Raw genomic sequence first — 22,015 nt, forward strand, 5'->3', positions numbered from 1 at the left:
CAACTGACTAGCAAGGCCAGCCAAGCTTCGGCAAGCGAATCCAGAGTATTTGCTAAAAAAAACACCAGAAAAGTCTCCAGCCACCGATTCCAGGACACAAACGTCATTTCAAACTTTCCACACTGTCTTTCCGGTAATTTTAGATTCACCCAAAAAACTAAAAAAAAATCATCCAAATCTCCACCTCACTTCACAGTGACGTAACACCTTCACGGACCAATCAACACCGTTCCTCGAATTCCAACTCTCCAATCAAAACCCACTTTTTCGCTCACGTTGCCGTGACCTTGAGTCAGCCAATTTGACCTTTTTTTTTTTTTCTTGAGCACCACACACACACACTCATATAGACTCTCTGCTATATTTTCCTTGGCGTATAAATTTCACAGCTCTCTCTTCTCTCTCTCCTGAAGCGGTCCGTTAAGCGCCGCATCAGGGTTTTGTCGGCGATCGATTCTCTTCCAACTCCGACTACGATACTTCTTTTCTCTGTGAGTCCTTTTATTCAACTTCTACCGCTTTTTTTTTTTTTTTTTGGATTGATGAGATTTGCTTGTTGATTTTGGTGAAAAAGTTTGTTAATGTGTTATGGCTTTATTAGAGTTTATAGTTTTAGACTATGCTTCAAATCTAACTGTGAAAACTTGAGAGCTTAAATTTATAGGTTTAGTTGTTTAGAAATGCCAATCATTGGTGCACATTCTTCTTAATAATGAGTTCAATTGAAATACCATTTAAATGCCAATGATAACATTACAAAAACAACAGTAACAAAGCCTTAATCCCAAATTTTTCGGAGTCGGGTATGGATTCCCAACAAGATTAGTTATTGGATCCATTCATGATACAGTGACTAGATTTTTTTACTCTGGCTGTCAACCTACCTACCACAATCCTCCTACTTTTACGTTAGCGGAGTTATGCCAATGAAACATTGATGCCCTGACTTTTTTCGTTATATGTGTAACAAATGTGAAAGTTTTAGATGTATGGAAAGATTGGAGCATTGGTTGTTGAATTTGGAAAAAAAGAGCATACTACCTGGTTGATGAAATGTGTTTTTCATGGGCTGTGTAGACTTGGACATAGTACCATTTCCTTTGAATCGAGTAGATGTATTTATATCCTCTGCTATGTTTGTGATGAAGGCGTGCCCGTGACATACTACTATACTAGTGTATTAAGCACGCGCTCAATGGGTCTTTAACTCATGACCTTACCCTCCAACCAATTATTATGGAGAAAGAAGTGCTAGTTAAGCTATAGCTCATTGGCATATTTTGGGTTGAAAAAAATCAACTTTACATGTACAGTTTCATCTGGGAATTTCTTTCTCCCCTTTGCTTTATTGTGGACTATTTGATAATTGTAAAAGATTTATAAAGACCAGTCCTCTGATCATAATTTTGTGTCCTTCTAGATATTGTGAGTATTTTCTAGTGTAACTTCTGCATCTTGTGCATGGATATCACTTCTTACTGACATTAAGACCTTCAAATATTACTTCAATTCTGAGTGTGTTCTTACTTATTATGTTAGACTGATAATCTTTCCTGAGGTAAATATTCTCATAAATCTCCAGCATTAGTCAAAAGTAGGTTCTGGAACAGTTGTCTTCTAAGAAGTTTCTTCTTTCTTGTGTTTGAAGGTCCGAATAGCTTTCACAGATAGAGCTGCATTATAAGATAACATTGACTAATTACTTAAGAAAAGCTGCTTTCTAAGATGCTATCAAAAATATCAGAGGCAGATATGCTTCCTTTTTTTTGTTATTCAGTTTTTCTTGGATACTTCATACCAAAATGGTCACATGCCTTTTCCCTGTCTACATTGCCAGTGATGGGCAGAATGTGGTATGCTTTTATGCTGTATGAGAAACTATTTATAAATCCTAATTTTGGTAGCACTGGGACTCATTACCCAGTGAACCACATAACCCAGACTCTGCATTAGTCTACAGCTCATTTTATTCTACAATATATATATATATATATATATTATTTTACAGTGTATAGTTTCATTAGGGTCTTCCTTAAGTTATTTGTAGTCATGTTAGGTTATTTTCTGTCTATTCGCTTTGGGGTTGACATTTTTCCTTGGCTAGTTTAACTTAAGGATACCGTGCTCACATATATTTTTACACAAAACATATAACTGTATTTGCTGGTGGACGCATTCTTATGAACTGAGTCCTGTCTTTTTTTCTCATTTGTTATTTCTATCCCCATGCAAGATATAATGATGTTGTGTAAATCTACAACTTATGGTATTTATCATATTTGTGGCAGATTGTGGTACAGATCATTTATTCTGGTTAGACATGGCTACCAGTCCAGCATCATTTTCGGATATAGGCAAAAGAGCAAAAGGTATCCCCGATTTGAAACATTTACATATGCCATATTCTTGTCTGCATATTGGGCTGTGTATTTGGATAACATGGGTTGTAGAATACAGAATTGTTGTAGTTTCTGTTTTGTTTTTTTGACACCCCCGCAAGTTAACCAGAAGTTTAGCCAAGTCAAATAGTGCAAGCACACTTGAGCAAAGGTGACAGTAGGATGTAACAATTTGGGGTAGCACTAAGTAACATTCACAAAGTTGGCAACATATGCTACGTATTCTTTTACCAGGTATATTGTTAGTTGCATGACATCTAGTGCACCAACTAATGATTTTATTTCTCAAGTTCTGATTAGCAAGACCTGGCTTGTCACAGCTAAGTAAATCTGCGTGGATTTGATCATCTGACAAATGTGATGTATCTGTCCTTGAAATAAAGTGATTAATATAGTTGAGTTTGTCTATGAAGTTTTTGATTCTAGCAGATGGGCTGTGCCCTTATAAGAGGGAGAGTGATTGATGATTGTTACATAATTGGTAGATTTAGGATGTTTTGACATTGGGTTAGATTTCATTGAGTTTCCTATGGACAAGGTCCTTTAAGTGCATAGAAATTAAAAGAAAAGTGATATATTTAAATCTGCAGTACTTGAGCTAAACTGGTATAATAGTTAGATGTATCTAAAAAGGTCTGAGCCCTAGCTAATTTTGCAGTTATGATTTTGAATTGTTAGATGCTATCATGGTTTAACATTAGTATTCAAACTTTGCTGTAACATGCTTATTTTGGTTGTGTTTAAATCTTCACTTTTATGCAGACCTCTTGACCAAGGATTACAACTTCGATCACAAGTATACTCTGTCATTGCAGGGCTCGTCTGGGCTGGTATTGTGTCTGATCCTACTTTCTGCTCTTAAATTCTTTGTTCTGCAGAACTTTGTTTTTCTTTAGGGCAGTTTGACTGGTTTACTGGGGAGATTGAAACTCTCTGCTTTAATTTGCTATTATATCTGATTCTTTTAAACAATGATTGTGCTATAGGCTTTTGAGTTTATGTAGGTCTTAGGAATCAGCTAAGATTGATTATTTGTAATGTGTTTTCTATTTCTACCCCCCACCCTTCTCCACTCTCAATTTTAAAGGTAATAAATCAATTAAAATTAAATGATGAATCTCAGGAAATTTATTTAATAAAGTGTCAATCCTCAAGTCAAAAATCTTTAACAGACAGTTCAGTTATGACGATCTGTGTTCATCAGTTTCAGAGGTATATGAATCCAAGACAGCCAACAAGTGGACAGTTGGGATAATTAAGTCTAGTATGAATTAGCTTCTGATGTATCTCTAGATATTGAGTTATCTGTAAATTCTTCACTTCATATTCTTCCTCTTTATGGTGAGGTGAATTTTCTTTTTGATAAATAATATAAAAATAATAATAACTTTGATTGATATGGAAGAGATACCTTATGGCCAACGAGTTCTAGTTCAAAAGCAATCATCATCCTTTGTAAGAGCAAGGTGGAGGTGAGGTCGTGGGTTCTTGGGAGCATGTGTAATTACTAATAAAAAGAATAAAAAATTTTAGAGGAGATATCTCATGTCAAAGTACTCCCAAAGAATTACATTCTAAAGAGAGTCTGTAAAATCTACAATTGAATTCATATAACTAGTTCCAAGAGTGCATAACCACTAGAACAATGATCTCAAAAATAAGGACTTCAGCTCAATAACTGAAACCTACACCCCATTAAATGTGCAGTTGTTCCTCTCCCTTCAAATTACCTACATTAAACATCAGGGGTGAAACTCCAAGCAAAAAGCTTCCATGTTTACCAATCCAACTCCTTCATCCAAATAGTAAATCCACTACTCTTTTAGGCATCACCAAATCAACCTGAAACATATAATAAACAAAAGACGACAAAAATGATCAAAAAATAAAAATTAAAATAAGCAAAAGATGACAACAACTGATCAATAATATCACCATTGCATTTGCACATACAACACCACTCCACTAATGTAATGCATCCCCTGTCAAAATCCCCCCCCCCCCCCCAACACACACACACACACACAAAAAGGCAATCCTTTTCGGAGCCTTATTGCATCAAATACTCTTCCAAGAAAGACTCACTCCATTGGAATCTCTAAAAGCCACGTAATATGATCAAACATCAAACTTACTATTGCTATTCAACCTCCACCTCATACGATCAGTACCTTCACAAATTGGTATATTGGAATAAAATGTATCAAACATGGAGTCCATCTATTCCGATTCCCGATCATTAATCTTCTAATTCTACCCCATGTACCTTTCCTGACCATGTTTGTTATTGATCTTCTAATTTTCTATGATTAGCACATTTGTTAACATGATTTAGCAGTGTTGAAATGTTTGGATAAATTATTTTTCAATTTGGAAGTTCTCACATGACTAGAGGATGCAAGTCAGGATTCTGGTTTCCTCAAAGGGAAGAATTTGTGTATGTCAATGAGCTCTGCCACAAATGGTTGTTCTTCCTCCCATATGAATGGGTGGACGAGGGTTAGGTCATGGTTTCAAAACCCACTGGTGCATTAGTTACTTACAATCCAAAAGGATTTATGTACTCCAGTCAATGTATATGCATTTTTATCTGCTAAGTCTTGATTAGTAAAGCAAATTCATTTCAAGAATGAAGTTCATATCAGTATTTGTCTTGTCAATGGCCTTCATTGCTAAGAGTATTGGTCTCTTCTGACTGTTTGTCTCATGTTTTCATTTCTTTGCTGTTGTGATTTTTCTTTTTCTCTCTACATGTTCCTTTCTTCTTCTTTTTTCTCCCTCAAACAATGTTGGCCATAATTGCTGGCACCTCTGTATTCTGCACATGCATTTCTTTCTAAAGCAGCTTTGAAATAAGTGGTATGGAAGGAAATGGGCAAAATGTAATTAGAAATATTCCTCCATTTCCTGTATTAGAAATACAGAAAGCCAATGAGCTCTAGCTCAAATGGCACTTCCTTCCCTTTTAAGAACAAGGTGGATGTTTAGATCTTCATCCAAGGCATGCTCTATGTATACAGTAAACATTTAATCCAGAATTTGTTTTTATGCTAATAAAATAAAGTTTAATCTTCCTTCCTCTTGCTTATGATGTTGTGTAATGTACCCATATGCTTAATTTTTTTATGGCAGGGACTAACAGCTACAGGTTTGAAGAGGGATCAAATATTTGTTGGAGACATAAATACCTTGTACAAGAGTGGGAAGACTACAGTGGATGTGAAAGTTGATACCTATTCTAATGTAAGTGAGGAGATTCTGTCCTTTAAACAAATTTTTGTGGTGTCTTGTAATGTTTATAGTGTAATCCATACCCATGGTACTGTTTTCAAGAAACTGGGCATGCCCCATGATTTGCATTTGTGATCTTGACAGATTTAAAGTATTTCAAATCTACATTTTAACAGGTGTCTACAAAAGTGATCTTGAGTGATATCTTGCCAAGCACCAAAGCTGCCTTTAGCTTCAAGATACCAGATCATAAGTCTGGAAAGGTCAGTAAGATGCAATTAACGGAAATGAAATTGGTAAAAATTATGAACAAAAAATATAAAAGAAAAAAAAGGATGATAATCTCATTGTAGAATAATGATTTTTTTTTTTAAGTGGTAATCTTTGGGATATTGTTTGTTCTCTATTTTTTCCATGAAATGTTTGTTTACATTGAGTTCTTTCCAGCTTGAGCTCCCAACAATTTTTAATCTTTTTAGAAGTCATCATGCCCAACCAAGATTCTTAATTTGGGAAGAGTGCCAAAATCAGTATGTGGCTATGTGCTGTTGTCTAAGTGTATTCCCCATTACCAGAATTCTTATGGGCATTTGTTTGGGGTTGGCATGGTATGGATGGTAATAAAGAAATAAGGAACAGATAAAGGAATAAGGGAATTGGTTGCCACAAATTCATGAATTAGGGAAGACCAATTTGCTGGTTCTCTGAGATTATAAAGAATAAAAAATAAGGTTATGATATATATTGGGTCAGGCAGGCTTATTTTACATTTTATATACAGTGCTTAATTTGAAGCTAGAATGTTGTAAGGTGGTTGACTGTAGTTAAGATAATTATAAATAGTATCCTCTTTTTGCAAAAGCTTTGTAATCTATAATGGTTTCTTCTTGCTTTTGCTGTTGTTCCTTGCAAACAAGGCAAGAATATGGCCAATGAACTCTACCTCAAATGACACCTTCTTTCCTTGTAAGGGCAAGGTGAGGATAAGGTCTTGGGTTCAAGAACCACTGGGTGCAAAAAAGGCAAGAAAGTGAATAAATGTGAGAAGATTTTGGATTGCTAAAATCAATGAGTCGAAACATTATTGGCAATTCTGGATGTCAATTTGCTAGGGCAGTGGTGATTTGTGGGAACTCTGATATAGGATCATTAGATCTTTGGGTTCTAATCTAGGCATTATGATGTCTAAGTATCATTAGATAACTAGTTTGAGATGCTAGCAGGCAGTCTAAGATGAGAAGCCCTACCCCAGACTCTCCATATTCATCATAATTTGTGATTAGAAGAGGGCATGAGACTTTCATCTCGCACGGCTCCTAAGTTATAAAAGAAAAAAGAACTCGTCTTCTTTCCTTTTTTGATTACCTTCCTTGCGTATGTATAAGATCGAATCCATTCGATTTCTAAAAAGGATTACTAATCCTTAACTTTTTGAGGAATCCTTTATCAGTGGTAGTGAATGACCTATTTTTCTCAATCTTTTCGACCTTGGTTCCATAGGAGCAAGTCAGAAAGATTGAGAAATAGAACCATCTGATTTGATTCGTTCTCAATAGCCATGAGATGATCATGGGCAGTACAAAGTATAAAATATGATGCGGTGGGGTGGGGTGGGAGCCTGTTGGGAGAGAAACTTCTGAATTAGTTCAGCTAGTGTTTGAAATGTGCATCTACATTGAAGTTACATATGCAATTAGTCAATTATGAGATTGGGTAAATGGTTGAACAGAGGGTTTCCTTATTTGTCACTGTATTACTAGCATGTGTATGTGGATGTAAGGACTGGACGCAAGAGTGTATAGGTTTTTTTTTTTTTTTTTTAACTTACCTAACCAACCACTTTCCAATATACCATGATATGTCAATAAGGGATTGTTTTACATTGAAAAGTTGTTTTCAGTGAGCACTAGTTCAAATGGTACCTCCTTCCCTTGTAAGAGGCAGGTGGGTGCATGTGTAACTTATCAATCAAAAAAAGATTTGAAATGCTGAAGGAGTTTATGGAAAAATCAATCAAAAAAGATTTCAAAGTACAGATGACATTGTGAAAAGAGTAATGAACGTCCAATGCTTTTATTGTTCTGGAAGATCCTAATTTGGGATAATCTCAAGGTTTGATTCTTAATGGTAAAATGTCACATTCTGGCATCCTGAAAATATCTGACATTTTCTCTACTTTGTATCTCAGCTGGATGTGCAGTACATTCATCCTCATGCAGCAATTGATTCCAGTATTGGCCTGAACCCAACTCCTCTTTTGGAGCTTTCAGCTGCAATTGGGAGCAAGGATCTCAGTTTGGGTGCTGAAGTAGGATTTGATACTGCTTCTGCTAACTTCACCAAGTACAATGCTGGGATTGGCATGAACAGGCCAGATTACTCTGCATCAGTTTTACTGTAAGTTTAGATCAAACCTCACTTTCCTTGTTTTAAAGTATATTTATTCTTAGGGTTAATTGCATCTCTCCATGCTAAATTATAAGTTCATTTGCAATTTTCACTCTAAATTACATAATTTTGCAATCAACACCATAATTCGAGGTTTATTTAGAATGTCTACCCCACCATCCAAATTTAGTGGTAAAATTACAAATTAGGGGGCTGGTTGGGTGGTGAGATCCACTAATGTCAAAGTTTACATATTGGTTTCATTAATTTGCATGTCCACCCAATTAGCCTACTTGTATGTTAATTTTAACATTTATTTTGGATAGTCTGGTGGACACTGGACATTGCAAATTATTCTCGAATTAGCATGTCGATTGCAAACGTTTATAATTTAGGGTGGACATAACAAATGACCCCATGGCTAGGTGGATAGTCAAAATGTGTGTGTGCACACTAATTTGTTTCAACAAGGACCTTTTCTGGATTCATGCTTGCATTTTAGGTAACCTACACAAGGCCAGAAAAGGAAATGAGTGTATGTGTATGTGCGTGTGCACTTTTTTGTTTCAACAAGGACTAATTTGGCAGATAAAATTCAAAAGTATTCATCAGCTTAGATTAAAGCTTTTTACTGCGTCTTTTCTAGAAGCTTATTAAATGTTCTAAACTGATGCTGAGTAAAGTTAGATAAATGGAATTTCAATAAATCTTAGAAGGTCCTTTTGAGTTTTGTCTGTTTCCTGCTGACATACTAGTTTCTTTTCTTCCCTAACAACAGTTTCTGGATGGATATATTTTAATTACAAATGCAAGGTTAGTCTTGCTTGTAACCTGGAATATGTGATTGTTTATGCAGGACGGACAAAGGACAGGTACTGAAGGCATCTTATGTTCATCTTGTGAATCCTGTCAATGGGACAACAGTTGGTGCTGAAATGTCTCACAGATTAAACACCAATGAAAACAGTTTTGCAATTGGAAGCTCTTATGCACTTGATCAGTTAACTGTGGTAAAAACAAGATTCTCTGACAATGGGAAAGTTGCGATGCTATGCCAGCGTGAATGGAGGCCTAAGTCACTGGTTACTTTATCAGCTGAGTATGATTCAAAGGCCAGTAATGCAGCCCCGAAGTTGGGTCTTGCCCTTAGTCTCAAGCCTTGAGTACTGGATTGATCATGTTCGGCAATTTGAAATTAATACCTTTCAATGTGGCGTATTTCCTTCTCAAGTTCCAAGAGGGTATGTTTTACCCTAATTTTATTTAAATACCAAAGATTATTTGCTGTAAGGATGAAATGTGCTTTGAAGCAATGTTAGGGAAGGTGGACCCATTTTTGGGAAAAAGGAAAATTACAATGATATTTACATTTTTTTGGTCTGATTTTTGAGAATGCAATAGAATGTAGTGCATACTCAGACAGAATTGGTGACTCTCACGGGGATCTCAGCTTTAAATCCCATTTTGAGTATAATGTTGGTGCCGGAGTTTTCTGGCACAATTTAATAACTGATTTGGTCAATTACTACTATCTAATTTCTAGCTATTTTACTGCGTGAATGACAAGTGTATTTGCGCGGGTCATGGCAATGATCACAACGTCGTTAATTTGCTACTCATCGACACTGCAGCAAACCCACAAAATCAGCTGGATCTGATTGCTCATCACAGGTTACTGGCCGGTGGAACACCCATGCCTTGACAATAGGCAAGGAGTTAGCACTTACTAAATCCGAACCCTTCAGGTTAGATGGTAGGGGGCAATAGAAATTTGTTTAAACCTAACCTGGGGACATGATTTTCACTTGCTTTAGATATCTGCAATGAGCTCTCTCACAATGGGTGGGCCCTATCCATTGTGAGCGGCATGTTGCATGCATCCCTAATAGGAAATGTTGTCTTTGAATTTTTAATGCAGTTCTCTTACCTTTGTCTATGTCCAGTTAGTTCTAATCCATTCTCCAATAAATGCAAACTTTTACCCAAATCGACCTAAATTTCATAGCCTAATATTTCTGTCACCATTATTAATCCAACTTAAAAATTTTAAAATAAAATAATAAAAAAAAAAAAGGTGAGGGAGGGACATTAAAAAAATATCATTTATCACTGGACTATCACTTTAAAGTTTTAGATTTTCTAAAAAGTGTTCATTTAAAGGCCGTGATTCAATGTGGAAAAAATATGAGCATTTAGATTTTGCTAACTCATTAACTCTAGTTTGATTTATTTATTCTACTAAAATTTGAGCATTTAGATTTTACTAACTCATTAACTCTAGTTTAGCTTATTTATTCTACATTAAATTTCATAACCTAATATTTCTGTCACCATTATTAATCCAACTTAAAAATTTTAAAATAAAATAATAAAAAAAAAAGGTGAGGGAGGGACATTAAAAAAATATCATTTATCACTGGACTATCACTTTGAAGTTTTAGATCTTCTAAAAAGTGTTCATTTAAAGGCCATGATTCAATGTGGAAAAAATATGAGCATTTAGATTTTGCTAACTCATTAACTATAGTTTAATTTATTTATTCTACTAAAATATGAGCATTTAGATTTTACTAACTCATTAACTCTAGTTTAGCTTATTTATTCTACGTTAAATCGTGACGTTTAAATAAAGAGTAGGTCTAGTGTCACAAATTTTTCCACAACTTTGCTACATTATGATTCATGAGTGATGGAAATAAAATAATGAGTCCATAATTTCACCACTCATAACTTGTCATATAAAAAAGTTGTGAAAAAATTTGTGCCAATACACTTAAAATGAATTCTCTCCATTTCAATTTCAACCGAAAGGATCTGTCAAAGTGTTAAATTGAAGGATCCATATTCTCACCGGATACCCGACCCAACTTCTTTGTAACGCCTTCAATACCTGTCAACCCCTTGACGACGACGTTTCAAAGTGATTAACACGTTTAAGCTAACAGCAACAGAACTAAATAATAAAAAGTAACAATTAAAAAAAGAAAAGAAAAAGAAAAAGGAAGTTTCAGACTTGAGAGCGCAACAGAGTCGCGTACCAAGAAAATTACCAATACCATTGTCCAATCCAATCCCAACGGAATCAACAATGCGATAGATCTCCTCACCCATTCCTCACTCCCTCAGATCCCATTTCTAAACCAAAAACCAAAAATCCAAAATGTCACACAGCGACACCATACCTCTCCACCAATCTTCCCAATCGGACATTGACGAGATCGAGAACCTAATCCACGCCAGCGTCCAATCCAGCTCCGCCACCGTCCTCCCCGCACGTCCCCCAAGTCCGCCGCGCGCTTCCATCCCAATCTCATCCTCTCCTTCTCCTTCTCCCTCCCCCTTCATCTCCTCCAACCTCCCCCCTCTTCCCCCGACCAATCACAAGGTGCCATCTGTCCCCACCGCCCCTCCCCCGCCTCCCCTTCCCTCCTCCTCCTCGCGCGGCGTCGCTCCCACCGGGTTCGGACCTGCCCCGAACACCCTCACCGAGCCCGTGTGGGACACGGTGAAGCGGGATCTGTCGAGGATCGTGAGCAATTTGAAGCTGGTGGTGTTTCCGAATCCCTATAGAGAGGATCCTGGAAAGGCTTTGCGTGATTGGGATCTTTGGGGTCCTTTCTTCTTCATTGTCTTCTTGGGCCTCGCTCTTTCTTGGTCTGCCTCCGTCAAAAAGGTTTTCATTCCTTTCTCTACTCTTATTATGCTATACATTTAGTCATAAAATTACCAATAGATCGCGTATTATTTGCTATTCAATGCTGCTTTTCGCCTTTGTGGCTTACTTCATCTTAAAATTTGATGGTCGCTAATGTAGCTTACTTGTTCGCTGATAAATTATCGATGGTCTCGAGAGCTTAAGCTGTTAGGAAATGGCATATTTGATCATGTAGTGGTTATTCTAATACTCTTTTGTAATGTGTGGAACGGGTTTTTGATATTTTAAATGGGAGGTAGAGCGGAGTAGGGTTTGAACTCAGGATCACTTGCTTGCTTTGATACCGTGATAAATTACCAATTGTCCTAAAAGTTTAAGTTGTTAGGAGATGATAAATTTAATCGTTACTACTTTGCTTGTTCTTCAACTTTATGATTGATGGTCGTTTTCTTTCTTGAGTGACCGGATGTAAACGTACAATTTGTTTTGAAAGAAGTGTTCTGTTCTGTGTCTCTGTTGTTTCACTTTAGAACCCTAAAATCCTTTGACCAACTTTGTTTTCCAGTTTTTGTATTAAGGAGCTTGCTTATATTTCAAGTGATAAATGGCATTGCAATTTTTGTTATTGATCTTCTGTTTCTTTTTTCTATGGAAACAATTTTGGGGCATTGAGTTCTTTGCTTGTTACTCAACATTTGTAGTTTGTTTCATATTGAACTTAGTAATTTGTGTTGCTAGATGTGGAACTCTTCATCAGGTTTTTGAGTCAGATTGACAGAGAGAGTGTCTTTTGTATTATACTATTCAAATTGTACTCATAATGTTCCGTATTGTGTTACATCTTGCCATCTTGGTAATTGGTATTTTATGATACTTAATCTACATAAGAATTAGAAATGAATGCATTTGGGAGATGAGATAGATATCAACAAGTAAAAACTTATTAAGTAAGCTCTAGTTTAAATGAAATCTCCTACCCTAATTCAGCAAGGTGGAGGGTTAAATTGTGGGGTTCAAAACCTACTGGTTGCTTGTGTTATTACTGATATAAAAGTAGGACAATATTAGAAAATGATGGTCGGGATTGTGGTGGCAGTGTAGATTTACTGATGTGGGTCAGCAAAGGGAATATCATTAGGTTTTGTGGCCTGGCCTGCCTGGGGCTTAATGTAATGGCAGCTTTGACTTGAGGGATGGGTTTTGTTGTTAGCAAGGGCTTGGCTTTGGCATGGGTTTGTTTTGTTCGTCCAAGCAGATATTGGGAGTTGGGTGGGTTGTGATTAGTGGTTTGGAATTTTCAAGGCCATTGCTGGTGGCGATTGTACTATGGGCAATAGCATAGCTCTTTAATGGTGATTGGGGCCTTTTTCTGGGTGAGAGTTTGATAGGGGTGGGGTTGGCTTCTGGGGGCTTTTGGTCATGTGTGTAGTGGGTCTCTTTGCTGTGTATGGCTTGGTGATGATTATTTGAATGTGGAGAGGGGTTTACTGGTTTCTGAGCAGCTAACTACTTTATTGTTGTGTTTTTTCTTCTGCTGCTGCATGTTGATTTTCTATCATGACTGTTACTGCCTTGTTGGTGGTTGCTGTCTTTGTTATGGAATTGATTGTTTTGGGTGGTAGTTTGGGTTTTATTTGTGGATAGAAGAAAGGGAGAGAACTATTTTTTATTTACCAAAAAAAAGGGAAGGGGGAGAGAGAGAGGGATGTGGCTGACAGCTGGAGAAGAAATAGAAGAGAGTAGAGAATGAAAAGGGGATTGCCACATCAGATAAAAAATGGCACGCTTTCTGTTAGGAGTTTGGCTTACCTCCAATACTTTTTTAACTAGAATCTCCTTTTGTTTTAATGAGAAACTACCACATCATCCACTAACTAAATAAAAGGTGGAGCTTAAAGCCCACTATCACTTGCTATTGTGTATTTAAAACAAAATGAGACCTCCAATTAAAAAAATACTGAAGGTAAGCCAAACCCTTCTGTTAGCCACTTCTGCTAGAAAAGCAATGGTAGATAGATGAAAGGAGTAATTGTCACATATGAAATATTTTAGGTATGTAATGGTAACATTTTGAATTTTTGTAATCTTAGAACCTAAATGTGTTATTCATCTATCGTACCCCCTGTATGCTTGATGTATCAGTTCTCATCAATAAAACTTATTACTAGCCAAAAAAAATAAAAATAAAAAAATGTACTTTTCAAATTTCAATGACTAAAAACTTCTAACCAATTGGTTGACTTGTCGAAAACTGTCTCTCTATCATTTTCTATAACTCATTAAAATTACTTTTTTTTTTCTAGATGTATTACAAATTTTTCAATATACATTGGTCAAAGCCAGACATATTTTTGTCATTGAAGATTACTGTTGGCCTGAATTGCACAGTTGCCTGTTTGCATTCAATACTTCTTTTCTGTATTTGTTCTAATGAAGAAAGATTTCTGGCTTATTTAATTATGGAGCCTGTAATTATGCTATTAATTTAATCATCTTCATACTCTCTACCATCGATTACATTTTCCATAGTAATTTCTACTTAAATTAAACGTGTGGTTATTTAGCTCTAGCTCAAAAGGCACCTCCTCCCCCATAAGAAAGGGTGGAGGGTAAGGTCTTGGGATCAAAACCAACTTTTAGTGCGTCATGTGTGTGTAAGTAAAAAATTTGGAGATGCAGAAAGTGAATGACGAAATATGTATTTCTTTCCAATAAAGAGGCATTTTTTTTTCTCTACAATTGAAGTACTTCATATTTCATTCCTTTTCAATCTTTTTGCTCTTTCCTTTTACCTTTTTGTGGCTGTGCTTCTTACCTTTTTCTTACGATATCATTCCCAATTTAGGTTTGGTAGTACATCCCAATAGGGGGTGGCCATACTTGTTTAATTTATCCCTCTCATCATTTTATTTCTCAGTTAAATCTAATATGTTATACTTGGCATGTTACCAACATTCTTTTCTATAATCTCCAGTCTGAGGTTTTTGCTGTTGCGTTTGCGCTTCTTGCTGCTGGTGCTGTAATTCTGACATTGAATGTACTACTACTGGTAAGTTTCTCTCTCATTAACTTCTTTTTTGGGTATTAGATTATCAGCTTCCTTCCTGTTAGACATCCAAATTCTTGAAATGTAGTCTATGATTGTGTGCAAAAGATTATGATAGTACCCAAATGTCGATAAATTGAATCTAGGAGATATGACAGCATGCATATGTCCTGTAATTTTTATTTTTTATTTAGAGTAGAAAGAAAAAAGTTAGTCTTCATACAGAGTAAGAGGTTGACTTTGGCTGTCATTTGTTTACAATCCTTATTTCAGGGTGGACACATAATCTTCTTCCAAAGTCTAAGTTTGCTGGGTTATTGCTTGTTCCCTCTGGATGTTGGAGCTATAATCTGCATGTTGAAGGACAATGTGATATTGAAAGTGATTGTGGTATCTGTGACGTTGGCATGGAGCTCCTGGGCTGCATACCCTTTCATGAGTTCAGCAGTCAACCCTAGGAGAAAAGCCCTTGCACTCTATCCTGTTTTTCTCATGTATGTATCTGTTGGTTTTCTCATCATTGCCATTGATTAAAACATTAGCAATGCTCATTATAGAGACTCCCATAAGTATTATAATAGGAATTTCATGTCATGTTAAATACTCTCATGTTACTGTAATTTTTGACTTCTGAGTTGATGTGTTTGTTGACAATTCTGCCGATATTATATACTAGTTGTATGAAACAGTGTATGTGATTCTTTATCCTTCTGTGTCATGCATTTTGAAAGTGAAGATTTGAGGATCAAACTCAAGGTGATAAACGTATTGATTAAAAGGTAATTTATATTTACAGATCTCCTTTAGTTGGTAATTACAATTGTAAAATGATTTTTTTAGATTAATAATGCCATTATTAGTTTTTCTAAGTACAAGATTCGCCACGTTTCTACATATTATTAAAAATAGTAGTCAAATTAGTCAAAGCCAGATCCAAAATGAAAAAGTAGCACCCCTTAGTCCTGGAGTAGAGCCGTATAAGTGCTCAACTTCAACCCATCCATTCATTCATAGACGAAATTGCGGGTAATATGGCTAAGGAGTGGAGTTTTGTTTGGAATTTTCGGCGAGTCTTATATTACTGCTCCAAAATGTTTCCTATACTTCTTAGTGCCCGTCTAGTTAAAAGCTTTTTGGGCCAGAATCACATTGACAATTCGAAAACATGCCCATAGGGCATTTGGTAAAATTTTGAAATCATGCTTCAGTCCCTAGACATGAAAAAGTGCATTTTTGTGTTACATCTCTGAAGCAGCAAATAACTACTTTTTCAAAAAGCCCGAAGCAGCAAATAACTACTTTCTCAAAAAGCCCAAAAATAAAAGGCTTAATCAAACTCACCCTTAATAAACAACTAAACACACCAATAACTTTTATCTTAAAACCTGCTTAATAATGCGTTTTCTATCTTGCCAAGCCTGTAATGGAAAATATAAAGAATATAGATAAGCCAGCAAATGGAACTTTCATTTTTGGCATGCATGGAAGCCCCATGTGTGGATCTATGTTTATAACGGAGCTTGCATCTTTGGCATGCATAGATAGACCAAATATGAGGGGATCAAAGTTAAATTTGTCTGCAAATTTGTTTTTCCATCAGTGTATTCTAATTAGAGAATGTTGACAGAACTATATAATTGACCTACATCCTCTTGTTATTGTCGCGCATCAGCTACTACATAAACTTCAGACATATCAATAGCTGGAACTTATTTTTTGTGTTATGAATTGATTTCAATTGGTGGAATTTAAGAAAGCCAAGGTACATGCATGTAACACGAAATTTGTCTCTGGTTGTGGGGCATGGCATAGATATTAGTAAGTAGTTGATTTCTCCGTTGAAGTTTTTGCTCCAATATTGTTAATGCTTCATTTCATGGCGCTTCTGGACCAATTAACTTTACATATTGGCAAATCCCAACCTTGTGATCCTTCAATCATCACAGTCATGTATAGTCAATGCCAACAAAACCAACAATTACATATGCATTCTGGATAGGCATAGCCGAAACAGAAATAAAAACATAACTACGTAGTTGTTATGATAGGACACTAGGGACATCATTGTCTCCCCCTATGTATAGAGTGGTGGCTACTTAGTTGTTCCTTCGCGAATTGCAAGGAACTACCTAGAAGCCATTGGTCAGAAGAAAAGGTTGAAGTGCCATTAACCTGTAAATTTACTATTTATTAGTAATGTATTTTGCTCATTACACCAAAGAAAAAAAGATGGAAGAGAACAAAACAAAACTCTTTCTATGGTAGCACATGGATCCATGTGTTACAAGCAATAACAATCAAGTAATCGATGAAGTTTGTTTGCTTTTTCTAGATAATTCTCTTCTTTTCTCTATTTTCATTAATAGAAATGAGAATATGAAGTTTTCCTGAAAAGGAAAACTTAATACCTGTTTGGATAACCTCTATGTTTGGGTGCTTTTTTTTTTCTTTTTTTTTTTATGCACGCGTTTTAGGAGACACTATGCACTGTTCAGTGGGTCCCGTGCACTATTTATGGGACCCACAAGTACTTTATTTAGAAAAAAAAAAATTTAAATAGGTCCTATGGTACTATTCATTCATTTAAAAATTATTTTGTTTTAGTGTTTTCAGTTTTTTATTTTTATCAAAATAAACGGTATCCAAAAGAATCTTCAAATTAAAACTTAAAAGTAGTTAATCATCATTTTTATTTGGGAAACAGGACTAGTCTCTTTATGTACTGTCCACATCTAAATTCCAACTAGTTTAAAAGATAAACACTGCATTTCTATAATGTATCAGTAAAACTAATCATAACCTTCCATCTATGCTTAGCTAACTTTGCTTTTGTTTTTACTCTTTCATCTGTTATTTTGTCTGTTTAAGTTTTTTTTTTTTTTTTTTTTATGGAGAAACAAGTCTGTCTGTTTAAGTTGTTAAATGATTTTCTTGGATATCAAATCTGCAAATTCACGTGACAAATCCCTGTCAGTGTTCTAGACTGTTGAGTGTTGACACACTACTTTGTTTATATCTTCACTCAAGTGGGATTTTCCTTGTGTGTATAATGTTGAGGATGGGTATAAAAATAAATAAATAAATAAGAAACTGTTCTAGTAATGGTTCTTTTAACTTCAAGGACCTTTTAATACATATATGATTTTTATTTGGGGGTAGAGAGATTACTTTTTTTTTTTTTTTCCATGCTATTTCCTTAAAACTTTCAATCAAGGATTAATCACTGTTCGCGACAGATGGGTCCATAGCGGGATAAATCGCTGGCCTTGGGAGTTTTTACAAAGTGCTAGTACCTGGACTTGAACTAAAGAGCTCCTAGTCAAACCCTAGACAGCTACTTTGAGACTGAGTGTCCAACTACTCGACCAACTCCACTGGGTTAGGGTAGAGAGATTACTGGTCATGCACATTGTAATCTATCTTCTTCCTGTAGTCATAGCCTCATAAGTAAAATGTGCATATTTCATGAGAAAAGTTTTGAGTATGAAAATGGGAGAGACATTATCACTCGTGTCTTCCCATTGCTTTCATACTGTTTCCAATTCCACACCTTCCACCATAGCTGCATTTCATTTTCTAGTCATTGCCTTTTTTATTCCCCTATGACAACGTTTATTTTTCGAGTAATGTGACACTTCACTTTTCATAATTTGTTGTTAATGGTTACATAATTTATTTGTTGTAAATTGACATAATTTTCCTACGAATTTATCATTTGAAATCATTTTTATAATAAAACAATCATATTTTTTTTAACAAATTAGAAATATTATTACATAAATACCATACCCCTTCTCCTCTAGAACTTGAACGAGGCCCTATGATACCTCATGCACTAAAAAAAGTAAAATTTTGGAATTGGCTTAACTCATCCAGGGTAAAAGTAAAACAATATATCATATTAACAGTAATAAAAAAAAACATTTAATTATTAATTACTCAGACCCAAATTTCATATAATTTTTTTTTATACAAGATAGAAATTTTACTCTAGTCTAATTTGTGTATATATATATATGTGAAACTTCTTCTTAAAAACTAGAATTCTATCTCTTATTTTCCACACTTCACAAACACTTATAATTATAAAATAACTATCATATTAAAAGTACGGCGGTAAATTTCATATAATTTTTACGGTGTCAGTACACAAATGAGCAGTAAATGCAGAAGTGCACAGAATTAGAACAGAACCAAATTGTGACCTGCAAAACATGACACAGTTTTATCGTAACTATTGTTGTTATTGTTGCGTTAACGCGTAGACAGGGAGTTGTACGGTCAAGCCTGTTGGATCTTTGCTGAGTTATTACTGGGCAGTCTGTGCATATTCAATATTGTAACTATCGCTTGGTTTACGTGAGCTTGGAATTTGTACGGCCATACAGATTCTGAAGCTAAAAAACAAAGATAGAAAGAGATAGAGACAGAGATTTTTAAATGCTTTTACGTAATGGGTGAGTCTTTCTTGCAAGTGGGTAGTTGAGTTATTGGGCATGCCGCATGCGGGTGACCAAATAATGCATGCACAAAGAGTCAGAGAAACAAGTCCCAAAATGATTCTCTTTAACATTAAGAGTCTGTTTGGTTTGAGGAGTAAAAAAGTGGAAAGATGAAAAATTAATGTGAGAATAGAAAATATTTAGTTTTTTTGTGTGTGTTTGGTTGGAGGGGTGGAAAAGTAGGAGGGTGAAAAACTCTTTTATTTGATTAAAAAGAAAAAAGTAAGAGGATAGAAAATGTAATTTTTATAAATTGACTATTATATCCTTGTTACATAATAGATAAGAAATAGATTTATTTGTATTCATTAAATAATATAAAATTTACCAACAATTATATTTTTCAATGAGAAGTGTTACGTCCACAACATTTTTCGCAATACTTTCACAACAAAATTTATGTGGAATGTTGTTACTAGTTCTAATTTGAACCCACCACTGAAATTATTTTTTTACTCACCAATATTAACTAATAACAATCTGTTACTTAAAATTTATTGTGAAAATATTATGGTAACATTACTCAATTAGGATTTTTTATTCATTATATTATTTCCCCTTTTCCCAGCCTTCATTTCATCCATACGTTTTACTGTTTTTCTTTTTTTCTTCTTTTTCTCCTCCACACGCTTGTCCTTCCTTTTTCCCTATCCCCCTTCTTTTATCTTATCCCTATCCCCCTTCTTTTTTATCTTCTTCCTCATTCAGCACAGCTCTCATTCTCTCTTTTTTTTCTCGAGCACTCTCTCTCTGTTTTTTTTTTTACTTGACTCCAGCGCTCTCATTCTCTCTCTTTTTTTTTTTTTTTTCTCCTGTGCTCTCTCTCTGTTTTTTTTTTTTTTTTTTTTACTTGATTCCCACACTCTTATTCTCTCCTTTTTTTTTCTCCAGCGCTCTCTCTTTGTGTTTTTTTTTTTTTTTCTTTTACTTGATTCCAGAACGGGGTATTATGGTAAAAGTGCTGTGAGAGTATTTTCTCTCCAGGCTTTTCCTCCCTATTTGGGAGGATGAAATTTGTGGGCCCGGGAGAGAAAATTTTCTCCCGGGTTTTCCTCCCTTCCTATTTTCCTCAGCTTGCTAAATAGTGGAAAATACTATTTTCCTCAGCATTTTCCTACTATGTTTTCCATCCCCCCTAAATTCACCCCAACCAAATGCAGTGTAAACTATATATTTATATGCAAACTATTAAGTTTAGCGTTACAAACTTTTTAATAATTTTACTGCAATTTTACTACGTAATGCCTTGTGAGTGGTAAAATCATGAGCCTACATAGATCTATAATTTTATTTCCACCCATCACAAGTTGTAGTAAAGTTGTGGAAAAATTTGTGACACTAGACTTTCTCTCTCTATATATATATATATAATTCGGTATCCTTTTTGAGCATGTATTAATAGTCTATTTTAAGAAAATTTTTTTATAAAAATTTGAAAAAAAATAAAATAATTAATTACTTTTCCGTCTTTTCATAAAAATTTTCTTATATTAATTTAGAAAAATCTTTTTTTATAAATATATACACGCCAAAATTATAAAATAAAAACCATGCAAAGGAGGACTAGAGGCATAGCAATATAGGCCGGCCTTTACTATTCTGTGTCTCAGATCCTCTTTCACCAATAGAGATTGATATAATAGGACGATATAATAGAGATTGATTCTTTATCGGTTCAGTTCTCAGCACCTGATATCTTTTAAAACTTTAACTTGTTTTTTACATCATTAATAGTAATTTCTTATAGATATTCTTCATACATAATATTTGGCTCGAGATTTCATTTATGCAAAACCCAAAATGAGATCGTTCATGCTCGTTTTTCAAGGTTCCATTCCCCCCCAACCCCCCCCCCCCCCCCAAAAAAAAAAAAAAAATGAAAAGATTCCTTCTCAGGAAGAGTTGTATTTTTGGTTCGCAAGAGAGTACATGTTTTTTTGTTTGTTTTGCCTTGGGTTGCTTTAATAAAATCTTCCTTTTTAGAAAAATTAAAAAGAGAGACAGGGTACATGTTTATGTTCGTTGGGTTAAAAGAGAATTTAGTCGGGGGGATTAGGGTATCATATCTATGTTACATTAATTAATAAGTATATATATATATATATATATATGTGTGTGTGTGAGAGAGAGAGAGAGTAAAGTTTCATATAAAATAAAATAATAATGAGAGAAGAGTAGATGGTTAATATAACTTTTTTTTTTTTTTTAAGGGGATGGTTACTAAAATTTAATTGACCTTTTTTTTTTTTTTTGAGAGAGTTTTTAACCTATAGCGTCCACTCCTGATGATAGCTCTACATCATCAGACCAAGACACCAATCAGTTTTTGGTATAGGCGGGAATTGAACCCCAGATCTCTTATATAACCATCAGAGACTTTACTAGTTGAGCTAACTGGAACCCACTATAACTTAATTGACCTAAATTCATATGTTTAAACTTTTGAATTAAGTGGTATCATTATATTAAGGGTTTTATTAACGTGTGCCCATATGGCATACATTAGTAAATCATTTTATGAAACTTTTTATGGAAAAATGAAAAAGTGATTAATTGTTTTGATAGGTTTTCAATTCCCCATAAAAATTTCTCAAAGTAGATGGTTAACATATGCCCTTAAGACATATATTAACTGGACTTTTATATTAATTAGTTTGGTTAACAGGTGTCTTTAGGGAATTTGTTAATAAACAATTTTTAAAAAGCGATAATATCACTTCTATGAGAAATTAATATAAAAAACTGTCAAAAAAGCTAGTTACTTTTTTCTTTAATTATAAAATTTTAAAAAATA

General features: G+C 34.9%; 2 protein-coding genes across 2 annotated transcripts; both read left to right on the plus strand.

Moving 5' to 3' along the window:
- The first annotated feature begins 322 nt into the window (after window positions 1-322).
- On the plus strand, window positions 323-9,551 carry LOC115977416 (mitochondrial outer membrane protein porin 4). Its single transcript, XM_031099244.1, has 7 exons — window positions 323-491; window positions 2,289-2,369; window positions 3,162-3,229; window positions 5,532-5,642; window positions 5,807-5,893; window positions 7,819-8,027; window positions 8,875-9,551. Exons 2-7 carry the CDS (start codon window positions 2,321-2,323, stop codon window positions 9,179-9,181), a joined length of 831 nt encoding a protein of 276 aa, XP_030955104.1. The 5' UTR covers window positions 323-491; window positions 2,289-2,320; the 3' UTR covers window positions 9,182-9,551.
- A 1,434-nt stretch (window positions 9,552-10,985) lies between these two features.
- Window positions 10,986-15,424, plus strand: LOC115977417 (protein YIPF6 homolog). The gene is made up of 3 exons (XM_031099245.1): window positions 10,986-11,691; window positions 14,648-14,722; window positions 14,993-15,424. Exons 1-3 carry the CDS (start codon window positions 11,179-11,181, stop codon window positions 15,251-15,253), a joined length of 849 nt encoding a protein of 282 aa, XP_030955105.1. The 5' UTR covers window positions 10,986-11,178; the 3' UTR covers window positions 15,254-15,424.
- The last annotated feature ends 6,591 nt before the right edge of the window (window positions 15,425-22,015 follow it).

Source organism: Quercus lobata, chromosome 2, assembly GCF_001633185.2.
Source record: "Quercus lobata isolate SW786 chromosome 2, ValleyOak3.0 Primary Assembly, whole genome shotgun sequence".
NCBI lineage: Eukaryota > Viridiplantae > Streptophyta > Magnoliopsida > Fagales > Fagaceae > Quercus > Quercus lobata.

Excerpts from the sequence above, each read along its gene's own strand:
- LOC115977416 (XM_031099244.1), top strand. The coding sequence starts at position 2,321 with ATGGCTACCAGTCCAGCATCATTTTCGGATATAGGCAAAAGAGCAAAA. Across the intron at positions 2,370-3,161 it reads TATAGGCAAAAGAGCAAAAG|ACCTCTTGACCAAGGATTAC; the intron begins GTATCCCCGATT and ends ACTTTTATGCAG. Across the intron at positions 3,230-5,531 it reads TGCAGGGCTCGTCTGGGCTG|GGACTAACAGCTACAGGTTT; the intron begins GTATTGTGTCTG and ends TTTTTATGGCAG.
- LOC115977417 (XM_031099245.1), top strand. The coding sequence starts at position 11,179 with ATGTCACACAGCGACACCATACCTCTCCACCAATCTTCCCAATCGGAC. Across the intron at positions 11,692-14,647 it reads GGTCTGCCTCCGTCAAAAAG|TCTGAGGTTTTTGCTGTTGC; the intron begins GTTTTCATTCCT and ends TATAATCTCCAG. Across the intron at positions 14,723-14,992 it reads CATTGAATGTACTACTACTG|GGTGGACACATAATCTTCTT; the intron begins GTAAGTTTCTCT and ends TCCTTATTTCAG.